We start from the raw sequence: 22,130 nt of genomic DNA on the forward strand, positions 1-22,130 counted from the left end.
AACTACCTAATCTGGACTTAGGGTTTATAATTAAGGGATGGGTTTTTGGGGATATGGTTTCAAATTTTAAAAAATAAAAAAATAAATATTAAAATTTTCAAAATAAAAATGAGCTATTTTGGTCATTTTCTTTTTTTGAAAGCTATTTTTGTGACAAAACTTAAAAAAATCTATTTGAGAAAATTGCCCAATAAAAATACCTTGAGGATTTATGATAGTGGAACTCCTCTAATTCCCACTTGACAAACCCAAGACCTCGGTAAAAAGCCATATATCCTTTAAATCATCCAATATCAGTACGTCGCAGTGACTGTAATTTACTGATGGTGAAAATGGAAGGACTGGGTCATTCGTTTAGTTGAACATGATCTTTTATTATATGGCTCCATGGAAAGAATTATCAATAACACATAAACTTTGCTGCATTCAGAATGCACACTATTGAAAAAGTCAACGGGGGCATTCCGAGAATCGAACTCGGGACCTCTCGCACCCAAAGCGAGAATCATACCACTAGACCAAATGCCCGATTGTTTATGAATGCATTTGAAATACTGGTCTTTGTAATCTTATTAACTTGGGCATTAACTTAGGCGTTGTCCTTGATTTTCTTTCCTGCAATTCTTTCTTGGAGAATGTGGGAGCATACCGCTTTGGAGTCGTGAGTGCCTGATATTATATGATTAGATATCTCATTCATGTATCCTGAATGCAAAGGTATGTTGCTGTGATTATACCTATGGTAAATGTCTAGGGAGTGGCAAACTGTATGTTCTTAAAAAAAAATCTGGCACAAGAAGATAGAATTGTCAGTAACAAAATTTAATTAGCATACTAAACATTAACTGTTCAAAAAGTCAAAGGGGGCATTCCGAGAATCGAACTCGGGACCTCTCGCACCCAAAGCGAGAATCATACCACTAGACCAAATGCCAGTTTGCTTGGCTTTCAGTGAATATTTCTGTGCAGACTCCCTGCTGTAGTAAACTTTATTGGTGAACTTTGCAACATGTGATTTTCATTATTGATGAACCTGGCACACATTAGCATTGTTTCTAATATACTCTGTGAATTTTAATGTGAAATATGTGCTAACCAATTCTTGATTATAATCTGTAGAGATATCATAACACTACCAATTCTTGGCTAAAAGACATATAAACGGTAAGCTTGATTTTAAGCTTGTATATCGAACATACTTTTTCAAAAAGTCAAGGGGGCATTCCGAGAATTGAACTCGGGACCTCTCGCACCCTAAGCGAGAATCATACCACTAGACCAAATGCCCTGGTGCTGCTTTAACTCAATTAGTTTGATCATATCTTAGACTAAGAAACGCCATTTTGAACTTTCGATTTGATTTATCTGAAAATTTGCTTTTGTAGATGGTTGAGTAGAATCATTTCTGGTTGGTTATTAGAATCCAAGTCAATGCATCATAAGAATCTTTTAAATGCGTAGATCTAATAGCCTTTGAATTTGGATCAGAAACATTCAGATTTTTGGGATCCTAGTTGCTGATAAGTGTATACTGTCCGAGAATCCCATTCTTTGATAATAAAACTCAACCATCAAAGTTGTACATATGGTTTCTCATACTTTTCTTCGATTTTGAAAAAAAAAATTCTTCATGGGGAATTCTGTAAAGTGAATTCGCCTACCCTTTGTTCAAAGAGAGCTGTGGTCTCTGTTGACCTTTTCTTTTTGGTGCAGTGCAGCTCATTCTTGGAAGTCCTTCAGCATGTTTTGTGCCAATCAACAAATCCGAATTGTAACATAAAGAAAACAGAATAAAAAAAATCTGAATCGGACATTTGGAGATCAGCAAATCTGAATCGTACTAATTCAATTGATGCAAGAGCAAAGGTACATTCCAGATCTTGTTGACTTTGGAATTCTATATAGTGGAAGTCTTAACAATGCGTTGTGATCATTTGACTTTTACTTGAACGTGGTGTGTGCAAAGTCAATTATACACACACTTTTCATCTCACAATGCTGAGCTTGCTTTTATTAGAAAATATGTCAAAAAGTTTCGGGGGCATTCCGAGAATTGAACTCGGGACCTCTCACTCCCGAAGCGAGAATCATACCACTAGACCAAATGCCCTGATGTTATGTATTTAAGTTTAAAATACTATAGAAGAAAACATATCAAGTCAGAGTCGGTTTTAGTTGCCTTAGTTGACTTTTTCCGTGATGAATATGTCAGTATTAACAAGATGTTCCTAGATCTGTCCTGTGTGGTCGTTTTCACCAGAGTCCTGAGAATGGCCACTTTCATTGGAAAGTGAAATCCTTTGTTCATAATGTTCATTGGACTTACTCTGCCAATATATTTTGTGTTCTGACCTAGTGTATATGTTTCTATGAGATTTCCTGATATAAGTCGGCCATGTGGTATTTAGGAAACATAAATAATGCAAGAAGTATGTAACTAGACCTAATGCTCAGTTTCTTGATGTAATTTAGTTAAAAATGTTAAAGGGAAGGCTGCTTTTTAGATTCATTCTCTAAATTCCTAGTTGTGCTCTATAATGTTTCTGAATTTTTGAATAGCCACTAGTGCAGGTGATAGGATTAAAAGTAATTTTTGGTTGATTTTCTTATTGGAAGGTGGTTTTTAATTCCAAGTATAAGCCAGTTGATCTGATGATAAGGATACAATTTAGATTTGGTTTCCCTAAGGAACCTTTACCACATAATCAGTAAGTGGTAAGCAGTGTCTAACGCCTGAGATTAGAGGTGTGATGCATAATGTATGGCCTTTAGATTTTTAATGTTTAGGATTTGCTTCTTAAGAATTTATGGGTGCATCATTGGAGTTTTCTGATATTACCTAGTTAGATCTCTTAATCATATGACCTGAAAGCAAAGGTATATTGCAGTGGTCATTATAATTTACTGATATGATATTCTAGGGACTGGTCAACTGTTGAGTTAAATATGCTCTCTAAAAATGTGGCACCAGGACAGAATTTTCAGATCACATTTTTGTTTGAAATTATATTTTAAAAAAGTCAAAGGGGGCATTCCGAGAATCGAACTCGGGACCTCTCGCACCCAAAGCGAGAATCATACCACTAGACCAAATGCCCTGTTGTTATCAATGGCTGGTGTCTAAAATTTGATGCAAGTTTCCTAGGGCCTTAGGATATTTGGACATCTGAAACATTCTGAATCTCTGATCAGTAGAACTTATGCAGTTCCGTCAAAACAACTGGCTCTTCAAATTCAGTTTCCTCTTTTCTTATGTAGTTTTGCTGTAAATAGTTTAATGTAAGTTTTTTTCTTGCGTTCTAGTCAGTGCCAAATGAGAATGAATACATATTGTCCCTTTGTTTTGAGTTTGCAGGCTATTCCTGCTGGAGTATTTCATTCTTGATGAATCAACACGCCATTAAAGTAAGTATTCACTATCAGATATGGCATTTCTAATCTATATTTTTGTGAAATTTAAAATGAAATGCATGCTAATCAATTCTTGATTATGATCTGTGAGATGTTATATTAACCTATTCTTGGTTAGAAGAAACATTAACTTAAATATCAGCTCGTATAGAGACCCATCTTCTTTCAAAAAGTCAAGGGGGCATTCCGAGTTCTCGGGACCTCTCGCACCATAAGCGAGAATCATACCACTAGACCAAATGCCCTAATGATGTATAATTGTGTTAAAAAGGCTGTAGAAGAAAACATATCTAAATCAATGTCCCTTGGTTGACTTTTCCATGATAAGTATTTTAGTCTTAAAAAAGTGTTCTAGATCTGATCTGTGTGTATTTTAGTGATGGTTGTAATTTACTGTTGTCATATTCTAGGGACTAGTGAACTGTTGAAATGAATATGGTCTTTAAAAATCGGGCACCAGGAAAGAATTTTCAGAACACATTTTTGTTAGCACACTAAACATAAACTGTTCAAAAAAGTCAACGGGGGCATTCCGAGAATCGAACTCGGGACCTCTCGCACCCAAAGCGAGAATCATACCACTAGACCAAGCCCAATTGTTGATGTAGTTCATTTGAAGGAACTGTTTCTGGAATTCAGTTGCCTTTATCTTTTGTGTGTTCACTAAACTTTATCAACTTGGGGGTGATAGTTTTTTTTTTTCCTGTTTCTTGCAGCTCATTCTTGGAGAAACTGGCAGCATTTGCGTAGTAGTAGTAAAGATGTATATCTCGTTGGAATTCTTCAAGAAGAGGTCGCATGTTTGCAAATCTAAATGATCTGACCTGAAAGTAAAGGTATGTGCTGCTACGTTCAGAATATGGAACTAATATTTCAGTATATGATAGTATTGAAAATACAAAGACCCTGACGAGTTTTGGTAATGGATCTTCAAACTCTCTATCTATACTAGAAAAACAAACAGCTTAACCAGCTTATATCCAAACGCTTGTATCAGTATGTTGCAATGATGTTTATAATTTACTGGTGGTGAAATTCTAGGGGATGGTCAATGTCTCAATCGTTTAGTTGACATAGATCTTTGAAATATTGAATCATAGGTAAGAATTATTACTAACAAAATTTTAGCATGTATACCGTAGATACTCTGTCTAAAAAACTCAATGAGGAGCATTCCGAGAATCAAACTCGGGACCTCTCGCACCCAAAGCGAGAATCATACCACTAGACCAAATGCCCTACTGTTGATGTAATCCATTGAAGAAAAAAAGTCTTGAAGTTTGAGCACACATTGTCTTTTGTGTATTTGCTAAATCTTTAATTACTTGAGCATTATCGTTCTTACATTTTTTCATGCAGCTCGTTCTTAGAGAATCAGGCAGCATACTTTGAGTGGTGTCTGATGTTATGTGTATAGAATATTATTTCAAGAAGAGCTTCGTTTAGTACAAATTGTCAATCATCCGACACCAAGGGGAAGGTATGTGGCAGTGATATTTTCAATCTCAAATACTCAACACAAACTATGATCCTTGGAACAGTATGAACAATTTGAAAATCCATCTGTTGTTTGTTATTTGTTTATTTATTTTCTGTGATTCAAACTTCAAAAAAGAAGAGCAAATCGTCGACAAAAAGCTGAAGCTGATTTCTTATGTAATTCAGAACAAGCGCTGCTAAAGTAAAAGTCAAGGGGACTTTGGAGAATCGACTCGGGACAAAACGGTTTCATGTAATTCAGTTCTTACGCTCTGCTTTTATCTGGTTGGCTGTTAAAGCAACATAAGCTAGTGAATCTGATGGTAATGATATTGTTTGCAAGTCGTTCTGTAAGTTACTTTGATCATGTAAGCAATCTTGAAAGTGGTATCACATGTCGTATGTCTGAAATTTTGTTTGTCCTTATCAAAATGCCTAAATTATTGAACATGAGATTGTCATCTTGATCTTGCCAAGGAGTCCTGATATGCTCTCCACGTTGTGTTACTGAGACGGTGTGATGTTGTGGGTCCCTTGAATTCCCTGAGATTTAAAAAAAATAAAAATAGAAAGAAAATTGGGGAATTCTGAATATTGAACTCGGGACCCTAGCACCCTAAGCGAGAATCATACCAGTACACCAAATACCCAAGCCTGACATATTTGTGTTCTATGCTGAACCTAACTAGTTCTCTGTCCTCTTAGCTGTCAAGATCTTTGATGAGGTAAGGAAGCTGCCTCGTGTATCTCTGTCCACTTTGTTGCTTTTCAGCATTTATGGTATTTAGAAGAAGAAACAGCATAGTAGGGTGACAAATCCTTTTTGTGTCAATTGATTGTTTGTGTTAATTAATCGTGTCCGTATCTATTTTACTACAATCATTGATGGTCGATATTCTGTTAAGACTATACTATGTGTTACGACTTACCAGCGTTCGACATACATGTCTGGATTTTAGTGATATATTAATTTGAGACGGCACAAAAAGAAAGCAAGGATCCCGGCCTAAGAGCACCATTAACCATGTATCTTAAGAGGGTTCTTAACCATAATTAGAATTAAAAGAAAAGAAAAAATGAGAATTAAAAGAAGAACCGTCGCTTAATTTGGAGTCAGAAGAAACGTGCCTTAATTTGGAGTCACCACTCCAAGCCTCTCTCTCTATACTTCACTTCGCTGCTTTCTCTTTCTGTCTCTGTCTGCCTCCATCTGTGCAACCTTCTTCATCACCTCTTCGTACAAGGTATAACAAAATCGTCAACCTTTATTGTAAAAATCAATCCTTTTTATTACTAATGTCCTGAATCTTTGATATGTCTCGTGTTGAAACAGTGAAGGCGATGACAAGTATGCGAATGTGAAATGGGAAGAGCTCGGATTCTCTCTGATTCCGACAGATTGCATGTATGTGGCGAAGTGCAGACAAGGAGAGAGTTTCAGAGAAGGGAAGATTGTTCCTTATGGTGACATTTCAATCAGCCCTTGTTCTCCTATATTCTCAACTATGGCCAGGTTCTCTTCTCTCTTATAACTTGTTCTGATCTTAAAATCAAAAACGTTTATTTGCTTTCCATGCCAAATCTCACTGTTTTGTAGATTCATATATTTTGTAAAAGTTGTTTGATATTTTATAGTGTATAAGGGAGCAAAAGCTTAGAACTATAGTGTTTATACATGTATATATAAGAGTTTCAGAGAAACCTTGTAGGGACTATTTGAAGGTCTGAAAGCTTACAGGACAGAAGACGACAGGATTCTGATTTTCTGACCTCACGAAAACGCTCTCCGCATGCAAGATGGTGCAGAAAGGCTTTGTATGGCATCACCTTCTGTGGAATTCTTCGTCGAAGCAGTTAAGCAAACTGTGATTGCCAACAAGAAATTGGTATATGGACTATGTTACATAAGATTCTTGATTATAATTTATAATTTTCTCTCATCTCTAGAAGTTCTTAAAGTGTGTTATGGTTTTAAAGGTTCCTCCTCCGGGTAAAGGAGCTTTGTATATAAGACCTCTGCTAATAGGGAGCGGCGCTAACCTCGGAGTAGCTCCAGCACCTGAGTACACGTTCCTCATTTACGCATCTCCCGTAGGAGATTACCACAAGGTGAGTTTCTGTGTTGCTGCTGCTGGTTTGAAATATTGTGTTCCTGCCAAAAGACTCCTTAGAACTGAAATGGTTGAGTCTTGTAGGGAAGCACAGGTCTGAACCTAAAAGTTGATCATAAGCATCACAGAGCTCATTCTGGTGGGACGGGTGGTGTCAAGAGTTGCACAAACTATTCTCCTGCAAGTTAAAAGAGACACCAAAGATAATACTATTATACATCACAGCGATGTATTGGTCCATAACCACCTTCTCAACAACGGGTTATGGTGATATACATGGTAATAATGCAAGTGAGAGGGCCTTCATTCTCTTCTACATGATCTTCAATCTTGGACTGTTAGCTTATATTATTGGTAATATGACCAACTTGGTGGTTCATGTGGCCAGTCGCACCAGAAACTTTGTAAGTTCTGTTTATGGTTTGATTTTGTTGAACATTTATAGCTTAAATTTGGACGTGATGAAGAAAACAACTGAGCTCGGATGCTTCTTTCAAATTATTATCGTTTATTTTATTAATTTTTGTTTTTATGTTTTTATTTAAAAATCTATGTTTAAAATATTATCTTTTAATATTCCCTGTGTTTCAAAATACATGAAGTTTTAGGATTGTGCACAACTATTAAGAAATATAAATTAAAAGTTATTCAACCATTCACGAAACAAACTACAAAATATCATATTGGTTACACAGTTTTTGATAAAGTTAAAAAGTATATTGGTATATGAATACATCATCTATTTTGAAACATCAAAAACTTCCTAAAATATTATCTATTTTGAAACGGAGAGAGTATGTTTTATTTAATCAAAAAAATTTAAATTTAGTAAAAAATGTTTAATAATTTTTTTTAAGGTCCCAAACTAGTATTAGAAAATGTATATACTTCAAACATTATAGGGTTTCTTTACTAGTTTAGTTAATTTAATAGTATAGACTTTTGATAATAACTATGCCATTTGACAATTCTCTTACAAATAGACTTGAGAGAATGTTGTTAGACATTCATATTTTCTTTGGTGTACTCTCATTCCTTTAAGAAGGATGTTTCTCGAATACTTATCTTTCGTACTTAGAAAATTGATTTGAAATTAATTCATCACACAAGAATGGTTGTTCTAACGTTCATTATACACGTGTGAGGTAAGTGTTCACTGATTCTTAGGCTTTTGAAATACGTTTAACATATTCCCAATGGGATTAGTTGACAAATCTGCCCTTTCTCGATCGTTTGTCTAATTTTTAAGAGTATATGCATGGTTTTCAATGATTTGTTTATTACATATAAACAGTTTGTAGCCAAAATCAACGAGACAAAGATATAAAACATTCTTCTCCTTCTCATCTTATTTTATATTAGTAGTCTTAAGTTTGTTTATATTGATGATTTAGATATAAAATATATCATCAGAACTCTTGTCGATTCAGATGGTTACCACATGCAATATGCAATATAATGTATTTGCGATGGAAGATTTTTTTTTGAAAAAAAAAATATCTCTAATAAAGTGAATATTTGAAGAGTAAAACTTTTCACGGCAATATAATTATCTCCAGAAAAAAAGTTTATAAGACTTAACATGGATACAAATACATCAAGTTAGCCTTTTTTGCATGGTTGAAAGACCATTTGATGTCAAGAAAGATAAATCTTGAACTATTTAGATAGAGAAGAAGAATAGTTATTGTGATCATGAAGTACCATATTTTAGCGCAAGTGGTTGGTGATTCTAAAATTTACTTGTTTGTTTTTGAGTTTGAAGTACGTTTGCAAAATGAAATTGAAAGCTAGAGCGAGATACAGTATAAATAACGGATATGATTGTGTCATCCAATCCTATGTGTTCAAAGGCTCGAGAACAACTGGATTTTTACTTTTCTCAGTCGTCCATCAAATTATTCTTTATTGCAACCGTGCCACACACTGTTTAGAATCTAGATTACTCGATAGTGTGGATTAGTTATAAGGTTAACCGTATACAATCAGAGCTGGCCTACGACACAATTTTATAAGGTAAAAACTTTTAAACACAAAGAAATCGAAATAAATAATTTTAATTCTTAAACTTTTGCTGTAATTTTTTTTTTGTATTAGTGCTAGCTTGCTTTTAAGAATTGTAATTTTTAAGATACTTAAACTAATAAAAGTATCATATTTAGATTTATTTTGGCGGTTTGAAATATTTATATTGATGATTTAAAAATACTAATTACTATAATGATTTGTATAAGGTTCCAAACAATTCCAGGATTACCCAAAAGAAGTGAACTAACTTTTAATTTGAAACTTTCCTGAAAATGACAAGAATAATACTCAAAGTTTCTGTCTTTATTTTCCACAAGTCGAGATGTGAGAATTTATAGATGTAGCAAATGTAAAGAAGTCACACATTAGTTAAGTAAACACAAAATAATACAAATATATGGAACTGCACAACTGATGATAACAAACAAAGATAAGGATTACATATAACAAAAATAAAAATGAAAAGTAGGGAAATTGCATGTGATGGGATATTAGGGCATTGAAGAGAAGGCATGTTGGTGTATTTACTAATGTGAGCATTTAGTGAGACTGCAAAAGATGAGCGCAATTTTAGCTTACAAGTTCACAACCTCTTTTCTATAACCCATTTCTGGTGCTCCCTCTCTATGTACATTTCATTTAATGCATAACTCGCAACATATAATATAAAATGATAGGCTAAAGAAGTGTGTATATACTTAAAAGAAATGCGTATATTCATATCATGTGTACATATATCAAGTATTGGAGTCAGTTCAATAAAATAATTCTTTCCTATTGGTTTTGGTTGTCAAGATATAGATATATGTGTAATTCTTAAAGGTTATTATGTTAGCATATAAAATTATATACGATTTTACATAATCCAATTTAAAACATGAAGATTTTTTATAAAGCAGAATTTACATGTTGGGAAATACCAGTCAAGGTGATAAAATGATCCATGTTTAATTTTTTCACAAATATAAATAAAACATATTAATTTTTAGTTATAAATGTATAATTTTATGATTATCTAAATTTAATAGCTTAAAATCAATAAAAATTCAGTAAATGCAATTATTTTTTGAAGTTTATAACAAATTATCATTAGTTGATAAAATATACATTGAAAATATACATCGAAAATAAACATGTATCTACGGAGAGAGTATAAATCATTGGAGTGATCGTTTAATTTATTGAAATTTGGGTTAGGGACAATTGGTTGTATATACATGTCATTTGCTCTCACATCCAAATTTTAAGCAAATTTTAAATGTCGCGTCATTTTTTGACATTTTGGTTAGGGACAAATTGTAGGGAAAGAGAAAGCAAAAGATTGAATCAAGGAGGATGAAAACAAAATTAGATTTTTTTGAAAGAAAAAAATCTCAGTACTATTCAGTATGGATCACTCTTCATCCACCACTCCCCCACAATAATTGCTTCTAACATGTACAACATAAATGTATGAGTCAAGGATTTAATCAAAAACAAAAACAAAAAAATATGAGTCAAGGACATATATGTTTGACATTAAAAATTAATAAAGTTACTATTTAAATATTTGAATTTGAAACAAATCTTACAATTTATGTATATATATATGAATGACAAAAAGCAAAAACATAAACGAGTTTGTACATCTGTAAGTGGAACCTATAATAACTTATCAATGCAAGGGGAGGTCTAAATTTTTTTGGTTACAAAGAAAATACAATTATTTATCCAAAAAATGAATGTACTTTGTTGAGCTTATAAAGGTTTTCATTCTTTTGTAGTGGTCCCAATATATCAAACACATGTCATATTTATTGCTGTTTAGACATCCCACTGAAATCTAGGGTTACTCCATGACGCCAATAATATTTTTAAGAATTATTTACATAAAAAAGTTGTTGCTATAATGTTATTAATGTATAAATGTTCCACAACGTAAGAAGAATTCAGAGAGTGAGAGACTCCCTTGTACTGTATAAGAAAATTAAAGAACCCAAACCAATAGGTAATTTAATTATTTTTTTCTTTGAAAAGGGAGCTTTAAAAAAAGTATTATCCTATAAACGGATATAACATATGCAGTATTACAAAACCTAGATACTCCCAAAATTTATCACGTAGACGTTTATAATAATTAACCAATTGGTAAATCAGCATTCCAAACTTCTTAGAATCTACCTTAACTCGATCAATCAACAAGAACATATTTAAAGCATGAAAGAAAAAGAATAACACAAGACGAGTTTTTCATACGGTGTTCACCTAGTAGTGTTCACATCACGCTCCTCGATGTACAAAGCAGCTATCTTCACCATAGCTGATATGTACCCGTGATTCACTAGAACACTTAATTCAAACTCGAGCTTATGATCTACAATGTCACACCTTAGGTTTCTTTTTCAATCTATAACTTCTTAGCCAAAATATTGTTTAAGAGTTACGGGAGGAAAAATGACATATACTCACGTGATCAACACGCGTGTTTTGGGTTTTCTCCTCTATTAACCGGTTTCCACACTTTGGTTAACTTGCACCAAGATCAATTGATGATCAAGAACATAATCCAAGCATTGTCTGATGGCCATCTTTTAACATGCAGATTGTGATAACCTAATGAATAATGATGTTATTTTGTCTAAGATAGCAAATCAAACATGCAAAGAAAAAACAGAGAATTGTTCAATTTGAATTTTTTTTTTTTTTTTTTTTTTTGCGGATGGCCATGTCACATAGACTGCAGATTTATGACAATTCACGAGATTATGCTCACCACTTCAGTTTCACATATATCCGAAAAATAAGAGTACAAGCAATATTAGCTTATAAGGCTTCACATGTTAACCATGTCAAACCGCGACACATGCATCATATTTCAGGATTGTAAAGAATCAGAAAATGGCGACCAATGCAACAAATTGTAACATGACATGGTTAAAGTTTTTCGAAATGTGTCATGGTCAATGCAATTAAGTTGCTAATTTTATTCATTTTCAGGAGTTATAAATTAACATTGTCTAAACACATTGTCTTCACTTCATACGGTTATTTATAATATACTAGTTCGTTCGTTTATCTTTGAAATAAATGCAAACAAAAAGAATCTTAATATTTCAAAATAACAATATTGAACAATTATTAATGGGAACGATCATCAACAAAGACCCTCGAGCCAATCCAAATAAACAACCTTAATTTCTTTGCAGTTATACCACCACCCATCTTGACCTCTCAAAATTATTTATTTTTCCATTAATACTTGATTTTTTCTGCAGTATTATATCACAAAACATCTAAAATCATGTTTGGGTCATCGATTATCATGACAATTCCACCATCCAAACAAACCATTTGCTCCCTCCATCCGAGTTTAATTAAGGCCGAAGACCGAGAGAATCGTCTTCCGCACAGCCTGAAAGCCCAGAAATCAACTCCCCCACACATGAATTATATATTAAAAGCACAAAATGATATGAAAACACCCTATAAATATTTTTACGATAAAATAAAATGTGGGAAAATATGTAAAATTATCATCCATCTGTCTGGGTCCATTTAATGTTTATATGTCAGAAGAGAAAATAATAAAAAGGGGCAAAATCCTAGTTCAGAACCAAACATGGATCACTTTCGAAGAGTCTGTTGAATCAATTTCTGAAGAAAGTTGAGTTCGTACGTTTGAACTACAGAAGCAGTTTAGGTTTCAATGCACGAGCTATAAGGAAAAGGCATGGGGTTGCATTTATGATCACTTTGCAGTTTCTTTAATATTTCTTACTGTTCTAGTCTCAATACAGTAGTATGTTTTAAAAATTAATTCACTAATTATGTATATATATATGAGATATGTGTGTGTGTGTGTGTGTTTGTGTTATGTCCCGTTTTTATTCTAGAGATTTATAGGTATTTTGCCTCCAAAAGTTACCACTAAGCTAGAATTTACCAGTCGTTAAATTTGCTGAGATAATGGTTGATTAATTTGAATTTTCTCAAAATATAATATGAATGTATTAAAACGTCTAAAAACGTCAACATAAAATTGTAAGCTCTCATCCAGAAACATATGTGGCTAACGTTCATGAGACACTAATCAAATGACTGTTGAGACATAAATGATTTTCCAATTTTTCTTCCATACCAATTGTCTTTTAGTTGCTATTGAAGTGTTGGTCAATCCATCAGTGATTTAACGTTAGAAATAGAATAATCGCCGACTAGCACATTTTAACGTACTTAACTTAAACACTAATCTGATGGAACTAACCCCTAAAACAAATTAAATGTTCCCTATGCATTTTGACTTCTTCTTTTTTTACTATAATTTTTTTCTAGGCAATTTGAAAAACATTTTGAGTTTATATTGCAGATATATAAATTTTGGCACTGGTCACTAAATACAACTACGGGAAGTAGATATAACACCTAAAACAAACCTTAGTTCTTACATGGTAGCTACTATAAAGTATTTCAAACCGTAGCAAGAAAAAGTGGATCCAATTCTAAAATGTCATAGTGCTCTTGGGAATCTAAAATTGATCAAATACCCTGTATAGTCTATACTTGCTAACTTTAATTCTTAATTAATGCCATTAGATAATACCTTTTGACTGTTGTAGTTACTAATAAACCGAAAACTAAATCAGTGTGTCTTTCTATTGTCTTTTATAACATTTTCTGTTTGTGGGATTTAAGCATACTTCGCTAATTCTTTTGCATCCCAAAACAAGAATAGTGATTTTTTAAATTGAGCTTTTTTATTTTCTAAGCATGTACAGATGAAATAGACAAAATACATATACATACGCACATAGGGAGAGAGGAGTGACTTACAGAGAGATATGTGTGAGACAAAATTAAATAATGTAAAAGAGAGTTTTTATGGTCAAAAAATAATGTAGAAGAGATAGAACCTAAAGTATAGAGGTTGGGTAGGTGAAGAGGGACTATAAGAGGGAGAGAAAGAGGTCGTAAGACTCGTAACCCTTTTGCCCTATTCACAATTTTATTTTCTTCCCATTAGCCATTCTGTTCCCTGCCTCTTCTCCTCCTCTCTCTTGACACATCACATCATCATCAACATCAATCATCATCATAAGCATACACATATATATCTGTCTTCTTTGGATCAAGTTAAATTAGTTATGGCTTCCTCGAATAGACACTGGCCAAGCATGTTCAAGTCCAAACCTCATCAACATCAATGGCAACACGACATGAACTCTCCTCTCTTGCCTTCTCCTGCTTCCCACCGCTCCTCTCCCTTCACAGGTTCTTCTGCTTTTAATATATACTTAGAAATTTAAACCCCAAAATTTTTTATATCTTTTTGGAGATTTCTAATCTGATGATATGTGATTTTTGTTAAAGGGTGTGAGGTGGAAAGGAGTCCAGAGCCAAAACCAAGATGGAATCCAAAGCCAGAGCAGATTCGGATACTTGAAGCAATCTTTAACTCAGGGCTGGTGAATCCACCGAGAGAGGAGATCAGAAGGATTAGGGCTCAGCTTCAAGAGTACGGCCAAGTCGGTGACGCTAACGTTTTCTATTGGTTCCAAAACCGCAAGTCCCGTAGCAAACACAAACTCCGCCTCCTCCATAACCACTCCAAACACTCCCTCCCTCCACCACAACCACAACCACAGCCTCAGCCTCTTTCCTCAGCTTCCTCTTCATCTTCTTCCTCCTCCTCATCCTCCAAATCCACCAAACTACCCAAAACCAAGAACAAGAAGAACAACAACAACACTAATCTCTCTTTGGGTGGTGGTAGTCAAATGATGGGGGTGTTTCCACCGGAAGCTTCCTTTCTTTTCCCGGCTTCCACCGACGGAGGGTTTGAAGGTATCCCCGTCTCATCTCAATTAGGGTTTTTCCCCGGTGACATGGTCGAGCAACCTAAACCGGCTCCTCCAACGGTGGGGCCATGTACCGGAATCCTCCTGAGCGAGATCATGAACAGTAGTGTGGGTTATGGAATTCATAACCATCAACAATTGAGTGAGAAAGAAGATGAAGAAATGAGGATGAAGATGTTGCAACAGCCTCAGATTTGTTACGCTGCTACTAGTGATCAAATCAGTTCTTACAACAACAACAACAATAACATCATGCTTCATGTTCCTCCCACTGCTAGTACTACTACAACTTCAAATCCTCTTGCTATCGTCCCATCAACTTTGGACCAGCTTCAAGTTCAAGGTATATACAAAAAGTTATTTCCCTTTTGAGAGAGAGTCATCACTTAGTATTCTTTATTTTCTACTCAACAGTATAAATACATTAATTGTGTGTCAACAATGGAAGGAACACACTGATCAGCAAAAATCTTTTAAAATACGTTCATCTTAAGTTGTTAAACTAGTAATGTAAAATAATTGTTTATTTGTATACAGTCTCTTTCCTTTTTCATTTTTGTTTGAGGTTTTCTATATAGATAATATTGTTAACATGTAGTCTTGATACTAACATGAAATAATGGAATAACCATGGCTAAAATGAAAGCAGCGGGTGCGAGGATAAGGGTGTTCATCAATGAAATGGAGTTTGAAGTGAGCCCGGGACAGTTTAATGTACGAGATGCATTCGGGGAAGAGGTTGTTCTTATTAATTCCGCGGGTCAGCCCATTGTCACTGATGAATATGGCGTCGCTATTCATCCTCTTCAACATGGAGCCTCCTACTATCTGGTTTTGTTTCCTAGCCTCTTTGTTTTCATTTAATTAATATTTATACATTACATTCACTTCAATGGCTAGGTAGATACCATTGTATGTTAAAGTATACTAATAAATCATTGTTTAATGGCTATATAATCTTCGTTTATAATATTTCTATAGTATTTTATTTCTTCATTGGGATCTAAAATGGATAAATGCATGCGAGAGACATGTTGTTTGGCTTAATTTGGTCAAAAATATTGACTCAATCTAATTTAATTACACACACACCTTGCTCTTCCTTAGAGCATTCATTGGGGTTTCTTTTCTTTTTTGGCCTTCGTGTTTTTTGACTTTTGTAATTTGTAGTATAAATTCGAGTAGTAACATATTTTGAAGGATGTGCATGCATGTGTGTATTTACAATATATACTTGTGTAATTAATTAATTTCGAGGTCTCTTTTTGCTTTTGCAGATCTAGTCGTGTGGGAGATTAGTGTTTGAAGATGAAACTGAGACATGTCTCTTTCTTTCACTATCTATCCTACGTAGCTTAAATGTTATATTTTATAAGATATTGGTTTCAGTGGCTTGTTGTGACGTTGTGACGTATGAGTTTCGGACAACATTTGCGAAATTCTCTCGTTAAATTGTTGACCAATATATTGTTGTGTGCGTTTCTCTGTAGTTTCGTAAATCTATAATAATGCTTTTGTTTCTTCATCTGAATCTCTTATATGTACGGGGAATTGTTAAACAGTTGGCTAAATATGGGGATGAGTAATATAGAAGCTTCACATCACCCAATGTGAAACTAAATTAGGTCATGCGTTATGTTAGTGTTTAGACTGTGATGTACGGTTTACTTGCGGGAAGTGTGGGACTTTGACTTCAGTTCACGTGAGGTGATACTTCACTTTAATCCGGGGGACTGAAAACGTTACATTTATATTACTATTACTATTAACCATATAATAGTAATAGAGTTACTTTTATTTAACGTAAAATGTTGAAAATTTGAGTTCAATAGTTGATTAATTTTTCTGAAGTTTGACAAATTGTTTCAGACTTTCAGTTATATATAGTTTCATAACTACATAGTGAAATAACATTATATATATATATATATATATATATATTAAAAGGAAAAAAAAAATCATCTAAATATTTTTGGAATTATTATAGCTAACCTATTATGCTTGTAGTTCAGTTTATATTTAACATTTTCTTATCTATTTTGTTCGCATGTATTATATCCCCTTGTAGGCTTGTAATTAAGTACCATTTTTAACTCAATTAGGTTTGAGGTCATATGCTTAACTTAATTACTTGATTGTTTCAAATTTTAGTGGGCCTAATACTAAAGACTCATTTAGGTAGGTTTATATATGTTCAAACTAAAATACAAAAATATTAGGTGTGCATATGAATTAATGATAAATTAAAATAGTACAACTGTTTTTAGATTTTCATCAAAAACTAAAGACGTTCAAACATAAGATATGATCTCAACATTTTGCTGCAAAGGTATACGTAAAATATCGAAGTCAGGAACAGAGTTTTTGGCAGTCAGTTGATATGATCCTTTGCTTTTAACTTTAACTATGTATTTATGATTGTAATGTTAATCTACTGCATTGCTATGGACTATACGAATACCTACATCTATTTGAGATTTTGAGGTAAATAAAGAGAATTAAAATTAGTAAATCATTAGATTTGAATTCAATGAGGTCTAGCTAGGTAGGGGCTTTGTTATATCAAATCAGATGTCAAAACGTGCATAATAAAAATGTAATATCAAATCACACAAATGTTTCTCAATAAAAACATGGTCCTACTGTCTTACTTTCTACTGTTTGACTGTTTCCTTCATCTTGTCGCTTTGACGTTATCTTTACCCATGCTAATATTACTTGTCTTCTTTTTCTTTTTTTTTTGACCAAATATTACTTGTCTTCATTTCCAGTTCCAGTCGTGTATACAAAACAACATTTAATTTTTACCCAATTTCTTACTATAGAAACCTAAACGATGTCCTCGCATACATTCAATTTGTCACCACGTTATGTATACTATTAAAAATAACTTCATCATAGCTGTGCCGTACCACACAATTGCAATTTGTAATTTACAACAATGCAACATTTTACATTTGTATGATAACGAAAACATAGTACTTTTAACATTTAGACCAAGAAAAAAACATTGTACATCTTAAAAAGTCAAATACCGTATTCTTTTGGGAAAAACGATTTTTGGGTTTTCAGTCTGTAATCTTTCTCTCTATTCTAAAAATTAATCTTTATAAAAACTGATTTAAAATCATACTTCATATTCAGAAAAGTGGATACAAAGAAATCAACTTTTTATACTACTACTAAACCTCCAATAATTTCGTAAATATCAAATTCATAATTTCGTAAATATCAAATTCAGTATGTAACTAATAATAAACATTACACAAAATATTAGGGAAGTCTATTTATTCATGTAATTCTCCCGCATTTCTACTTGTTGGTTTGTTTGTCTCGACATACTGCTAGGATTTTGATAATACAAATTTATGAATTTAAAGAATATGATATCATTACATTTGGCGCATCTAGTATTCCATAAGTCTAAATTGTTGTCACTGTTTATGTTGCCGTGCGCAAATGTTTCTCCTAATTGCCAAAACTAGACACTTAACTATGAATAGTTGAAGTTCAAGAAAAACTACAAAAAGACAACTATGTATAGTCACATTGGGGGGAGATTTTTCATAAACATTGGGGGGTGGGGGTGGGGGGGGGGGACTTTGTATATAGAATCATAATAATATCGTAACGAAACCAAATCTATGTTGTTGTATTTCAAAAGGAACGATAGGGCTTTTTCCAAATCAAAGAAGAAAATTACGATCGCAAGTTTGAAGTCGTCATGATATTAATTGTCATTGAAGAATTCAAATAGAAATCTACGAAGTGACAAGAAAGAGAAAAATAGAAAGCTAAGAAACAGACAACGAAAAGTAGGTTAAGAGTGTTGACCATAGGGACTGTGGATTCACCAACAAGTGGGACAAACTTTCTCTTGCCTCCAAAACTGACACAACAGTATCTTAACTCGTTCTCTCATCACGAATCACATTCATATGACACTCACTCACTTACTTACTCCATGTTCACTCTCTCCTCTCTCTCATTTTTGTTTATTACTATTATTTTCTCTATAGCCCAGGAAGTTAAACTCTACAATGATTTTGATCTCTTGAAAAGCAAGAGAGATGCTCCAAATGCTGACAATAGCTAGTATTCATGAATCTACAACTATCTCATGTTGTAGTATCTTGTAGCTTCGTAAGTATAGAGGATAATTTATTTTTGTTCTACATTATCCTTTTATAAAATAAGCGTTTTTTAGAAAATTAAATTGAAGTCTTAACAATGCATATCCTATCTTAAACTAGCAGTGATAGTTTGAAAAGAAAAACTACGCAGTAATAAGTGTCGGTTCATATTCATTTAAACTGATTGATCTTTCTAATTATAGTACTAGGTGATTTTTCCGTGCTCATGCACGTATATAAATATTTATAAAATAAATATATTATATTAATTGATTGCTATTTATTTTTAATTTTAAATTAATTTATAATTTGTGTGCATAATTTATATTAATAATATTATATTACTTTAGTTAGACATATTATTTTGGGCTTTTTGCAGAATTGACCTATAACTTAAAGTCAAACACAAAACTAACTTCTTTTTTTTTTTGAAAATTGGTTTTGCCCTATTCACCCCACAAGTTCATATAATTTACGAAAATGCCATCAATTTTTTTTTTTCTTTTTTTTTTCGAAAACGACATTTTTACTCTCTCACCCTCATCATCTTCAAGTAATTACAAGATTGCCATTGTCATCAATACCACAACCACCATGAACAACCAATTTGAAGCTCTTAATGCTCCCAAAATCGATTTACCCTTCTTCTTTTTCCATTCTTGTGAACTAAACACAACATATATCTCACTTTCTCTCCACAATGAGCTAAAAAAACCCAAGATTTTGATTCTAAATTTTTTATCGTTCATAGAGTCATAGAAGCTAACGATTCTGGGTGGGTTACTTTCGTTTGTGATTCTGTGTGCTTGGAGAAGCCTTATGTATGCTAAGGAACTTATCTCACCAATTTAAGGTATGACATCGAGTTTTTTTCCAGATCTGTTCGTCAGACGACTTACTTGGGAAGTCGTCTGGCTGTAGACAACTTACCTGGAAGTCGTCTGGTCAACGCAGAGGTTATTTTTGCAATTGACTTTGAAATCTGTAACCTGAGACGACTGAAAGTTAAGTCGTCTGTTTTTGTTTGGTTTCAAAAAAATTTCCAAAGAACCTAGACGACTTACATTTCAGTCGTCATAGGTTAGTTTTGCATTTGACTGGATAATTTCAGAAGTTTGACTTCCCCAGACGACTTACATTTCAGTCGTCTGGCGAAAATTAAAATAGTAATATTTTTTTAAAAGTAGACGACTTACAGTTAAGTCGTCATAGGTTAGTTTTGCAATTGAAAAAAAAACTTCAAAATTTAATTATACACAGACGAATTATAATTCAGTCGTCCACGAGACGACTTACTTGTAAGTCGTCCATGATTTTTTTCCGAGATTCTGGTCAAACCTCGTAAATCCTGGACGACTTACATTTCAGTCGTCTCGTGGACGACTGAATTATAAGTCGTCTGTATATAATTAAATCTTGAAGTTTTTTTTTCAATTGCAAAACTAACCTATGACGACTTAACTGTAAGTCGTCTACTTTTAAAAAAATATTATTATTTTAATTTTCACTAGACGACTGAAATGTAAGTCGTCCAGAAAAGTCAAACTTCTGAAATAATCCAGTCAAATGCAAAACTAACCTATGATGACTGAAATGTAAGGCGTCTAGCTTTTTTGGAGTTTTTTTTTAGCCAAACAATAGTAGACGACTTATTTTTTAGTCGTCTGAAAAAACAGATTTCAAAGTCAATTGCAAAAATAACCTCTGCGTTGACCAGACGACGTATAGTTTAGTCGTCTGGACAACTTAGATTGAAGTCGTCCGCGTCTTCTCCGCTAGTTTTTAAGTCTTCTACGTTAGTTTTTGAATAACTTGTATTTTTAAGAGTGATAAGTAACTTCAAGATATGTAAAACTCATATTTACAAAATATGTTCTCTCCCTTAGTTTTACTAAATTTGACTAAGTTTTTCAACGCAAACTTATAATAAAATATGATATGCTTTGACTAGTTACTATTGTTTGTTTCCATCTCTTAAGTATTATTGTTATAGACAATAATGATGACTATTGTTATGAGTTGGAAGAAGGGTTAAAATGCTTCTTAAAATGTTGTATCAATATAAAGCTACCAACATTCTTGTTTATTAAGATGAGAAAAAGGCCATTGGAGTTTATTATTGCATATGAGAGATCCAAAGATAAGAAAAAGGCTACTGAAGTCTATTATTTCATTGATTTGTAAATGTGTAAACACATTGTTAGCACATTTAATACATCTTGGAAAACATTATTACTGATTTTACAAAAAATTCACAACTAAAAGAGTAGACATGCAATTCACAAAACAGACCACAAACAAAACTATTATAGATCATTCCTCTACAAAGACAAGCTTGGATTCCACTTGAGTAGACAAGACCACACGACTTTTAAGAAGTTCAGACGACTTCCAGGAAGTTCAGACGACTTTGTCAGAAGACTTTTAGGAAGTTCAGACGACTTCCAGACGACTTTACAGGAAGTTCAGACGACTTTACAGGAAGTCCAGACGACTTTACAGGAAGTCCATACGACTTTACAGGAAGTTCAGACGACTTTGTCAGAAGACTTCCAAGAAGTCCAGACGACTTCCAGACGACTTCCAGACGACTAACAGGTAAGTCGTCCCAGAAGTCTTCCAGATCTGAAAAACCTGCATATTAAATCCAGATCTGAAAAACCTGCATATCCAAAAACGTTCAAATGGCTTAAAAACAGAAAAAATGAGTGAAAGATTAGATAAATCTACCTTTACAAAACACACAAAAATACATATCTAAAAATAATAGATCTACCTTTAAATTAGTGGAAGATGAGTACCATCTAAATAAAAACCTGCAAAAAAGATAGATTAGTAAGAAAGACATGAGACAAAAATGGAAAATTCATATAAAGTTTGGTGTTTTCAAGTCAAAGAGATTATAGTGGGTTTGGAGAGTTTTAGTTTGGGAAAAAAGTAAGAACTTTATACAACAAGAAGTTACCAAATGAAGAAAAATCAGACATAAGAACTTACCAAAACGCTCAGATCTATTATGAAAGGGAGACTTCGTCAGAAGACTTCCATGAAGTCCAGACGACTTCCTGGAAGTCCAGACGACTTCCTGGAAGTCCAGACGACTTCCTGGAAGTCCAGACGACTTCCTGGAAGTC

General features: G+C 33.4%; 2 protein-coding genes, 4 non-coding genes and 1 pseudogene across 52 annotated transcripts in view; 3 read left to right on the top strand and 4 right to left on the bottom strand.

The window, feature by feature from the left end:
• The window catches only part of LOC106381386 (nudix hydrolase 22, chloroplastic-like), a 13,837-nt gene extending 8,486 nt beyond the window's left edge, over positions 1-5,351 (top strand). For 24 of the 46 annotated variants that reach the window (XM_048753583.1, XM_048753586.1, XM_048753575.1 and 21 more), the window contains 7 exons: positions 635-717; positions 1,120-1,164; positions 1,714-1,866; positions 3,356-3,405; positions 4,128-4,247; positions 4,771-4,891; positions 5,077-5,351. The gene's annotated coding sequence lies outside the window, so the exon portion shown is untranslated. Of the gene's footprint in view, positions 1-593; positions 1,165-1,713; positions 1,867-3,355; positions 3,406-4,127; positions 4,248-4,553; positions 4,661-4,770; positions 4,892-5,026 lie in introns of all 46 variants that reach the window. The other 22 variants (XM_048753599.1, XM_048753603.1, XM_048753605.1 and 19 more) reach the window with 12 other exon arrangements.
• LOC106378157 overlaps positions 1-7,517 on the top strand; it is a 13,238-nt pseudogene extending 5,721 nt beyond the window's left edge.
• Positions 457-528, bottom strand: TRNAP-UGG. The gene has a single exon. It is a non-coding gene; the product is annotated as a tRNA-Pro (tRNA).
• On the bottom strand, positions 1,217-1,288 carry TRNAP-AGG. Its single transcript has one exon. It is a non-coding gene; the product is annotated as a tRNA-Pro (tRNA).
• On the bottom strand, positions 2,039-2,110 carry TRNAP-CGG. Its single transcript has one exon. It is a non-coding gene; the product is annotated as a tRNA-Pro (tRNA).
• Positions 3,027-3,098, bottom strand: TRNAP-UGG. The gene has a single exon. It is a non-coding gene; the product is annotated as a tRNA-Pro (tRNA).
• A 6,178-nt stretch (positions 7,518-13,695) lies between the features above and the next one.
• LOC106379486 (WUSCHEL-related homeobox 9) lies at positions 13,696-16,394 on the top strand. 2 transcript variants are annotated; one of them, XM_022700842.2, is made up of 4 exons: positions 13,696-14,276; positions 14,376-15,206; positions 15,510-15,694; positions 16,141-16,394. In XM_022700842.2, the coding sequence occupies exons 1-4, from the start codon at positions 14,150-14,152 to the stop codon at positions 16,144-16,146; spliced, it is 1,149 nt and encodes a 382-aa protein (XP_022556563.1). In that variant the 5' UTR covers positions 13,696-14,149; the 3' UTR covers positions 16,147-16,394. The 2 variants fall into 2 exon arrangements, with proteins under 2 accessions (XP_022556563.1, XP_013674880.1); XM_013819426.3 differs by having other exon boundaries at positions 13,709-14,276; positions 15,513-15,694.
• The last annotated feature ends 5,736 nt before the right edge of the window (positions 16,395-22,130 follow it).

Source organism: Brassica napus, chromosome C4, assembly GCF_020379485.1.
Source record: "Brassica napus cultivar Da-Ae chromosome C4, Da-Ae, whole genome shotgun sequence".
Taxonomy (NCBI): Eukaryota; Viridiplantae; Streptophyta; class Magnoliopsida; order Brassicales; family Brassicaceae; genus Brassica; species Brassica napus.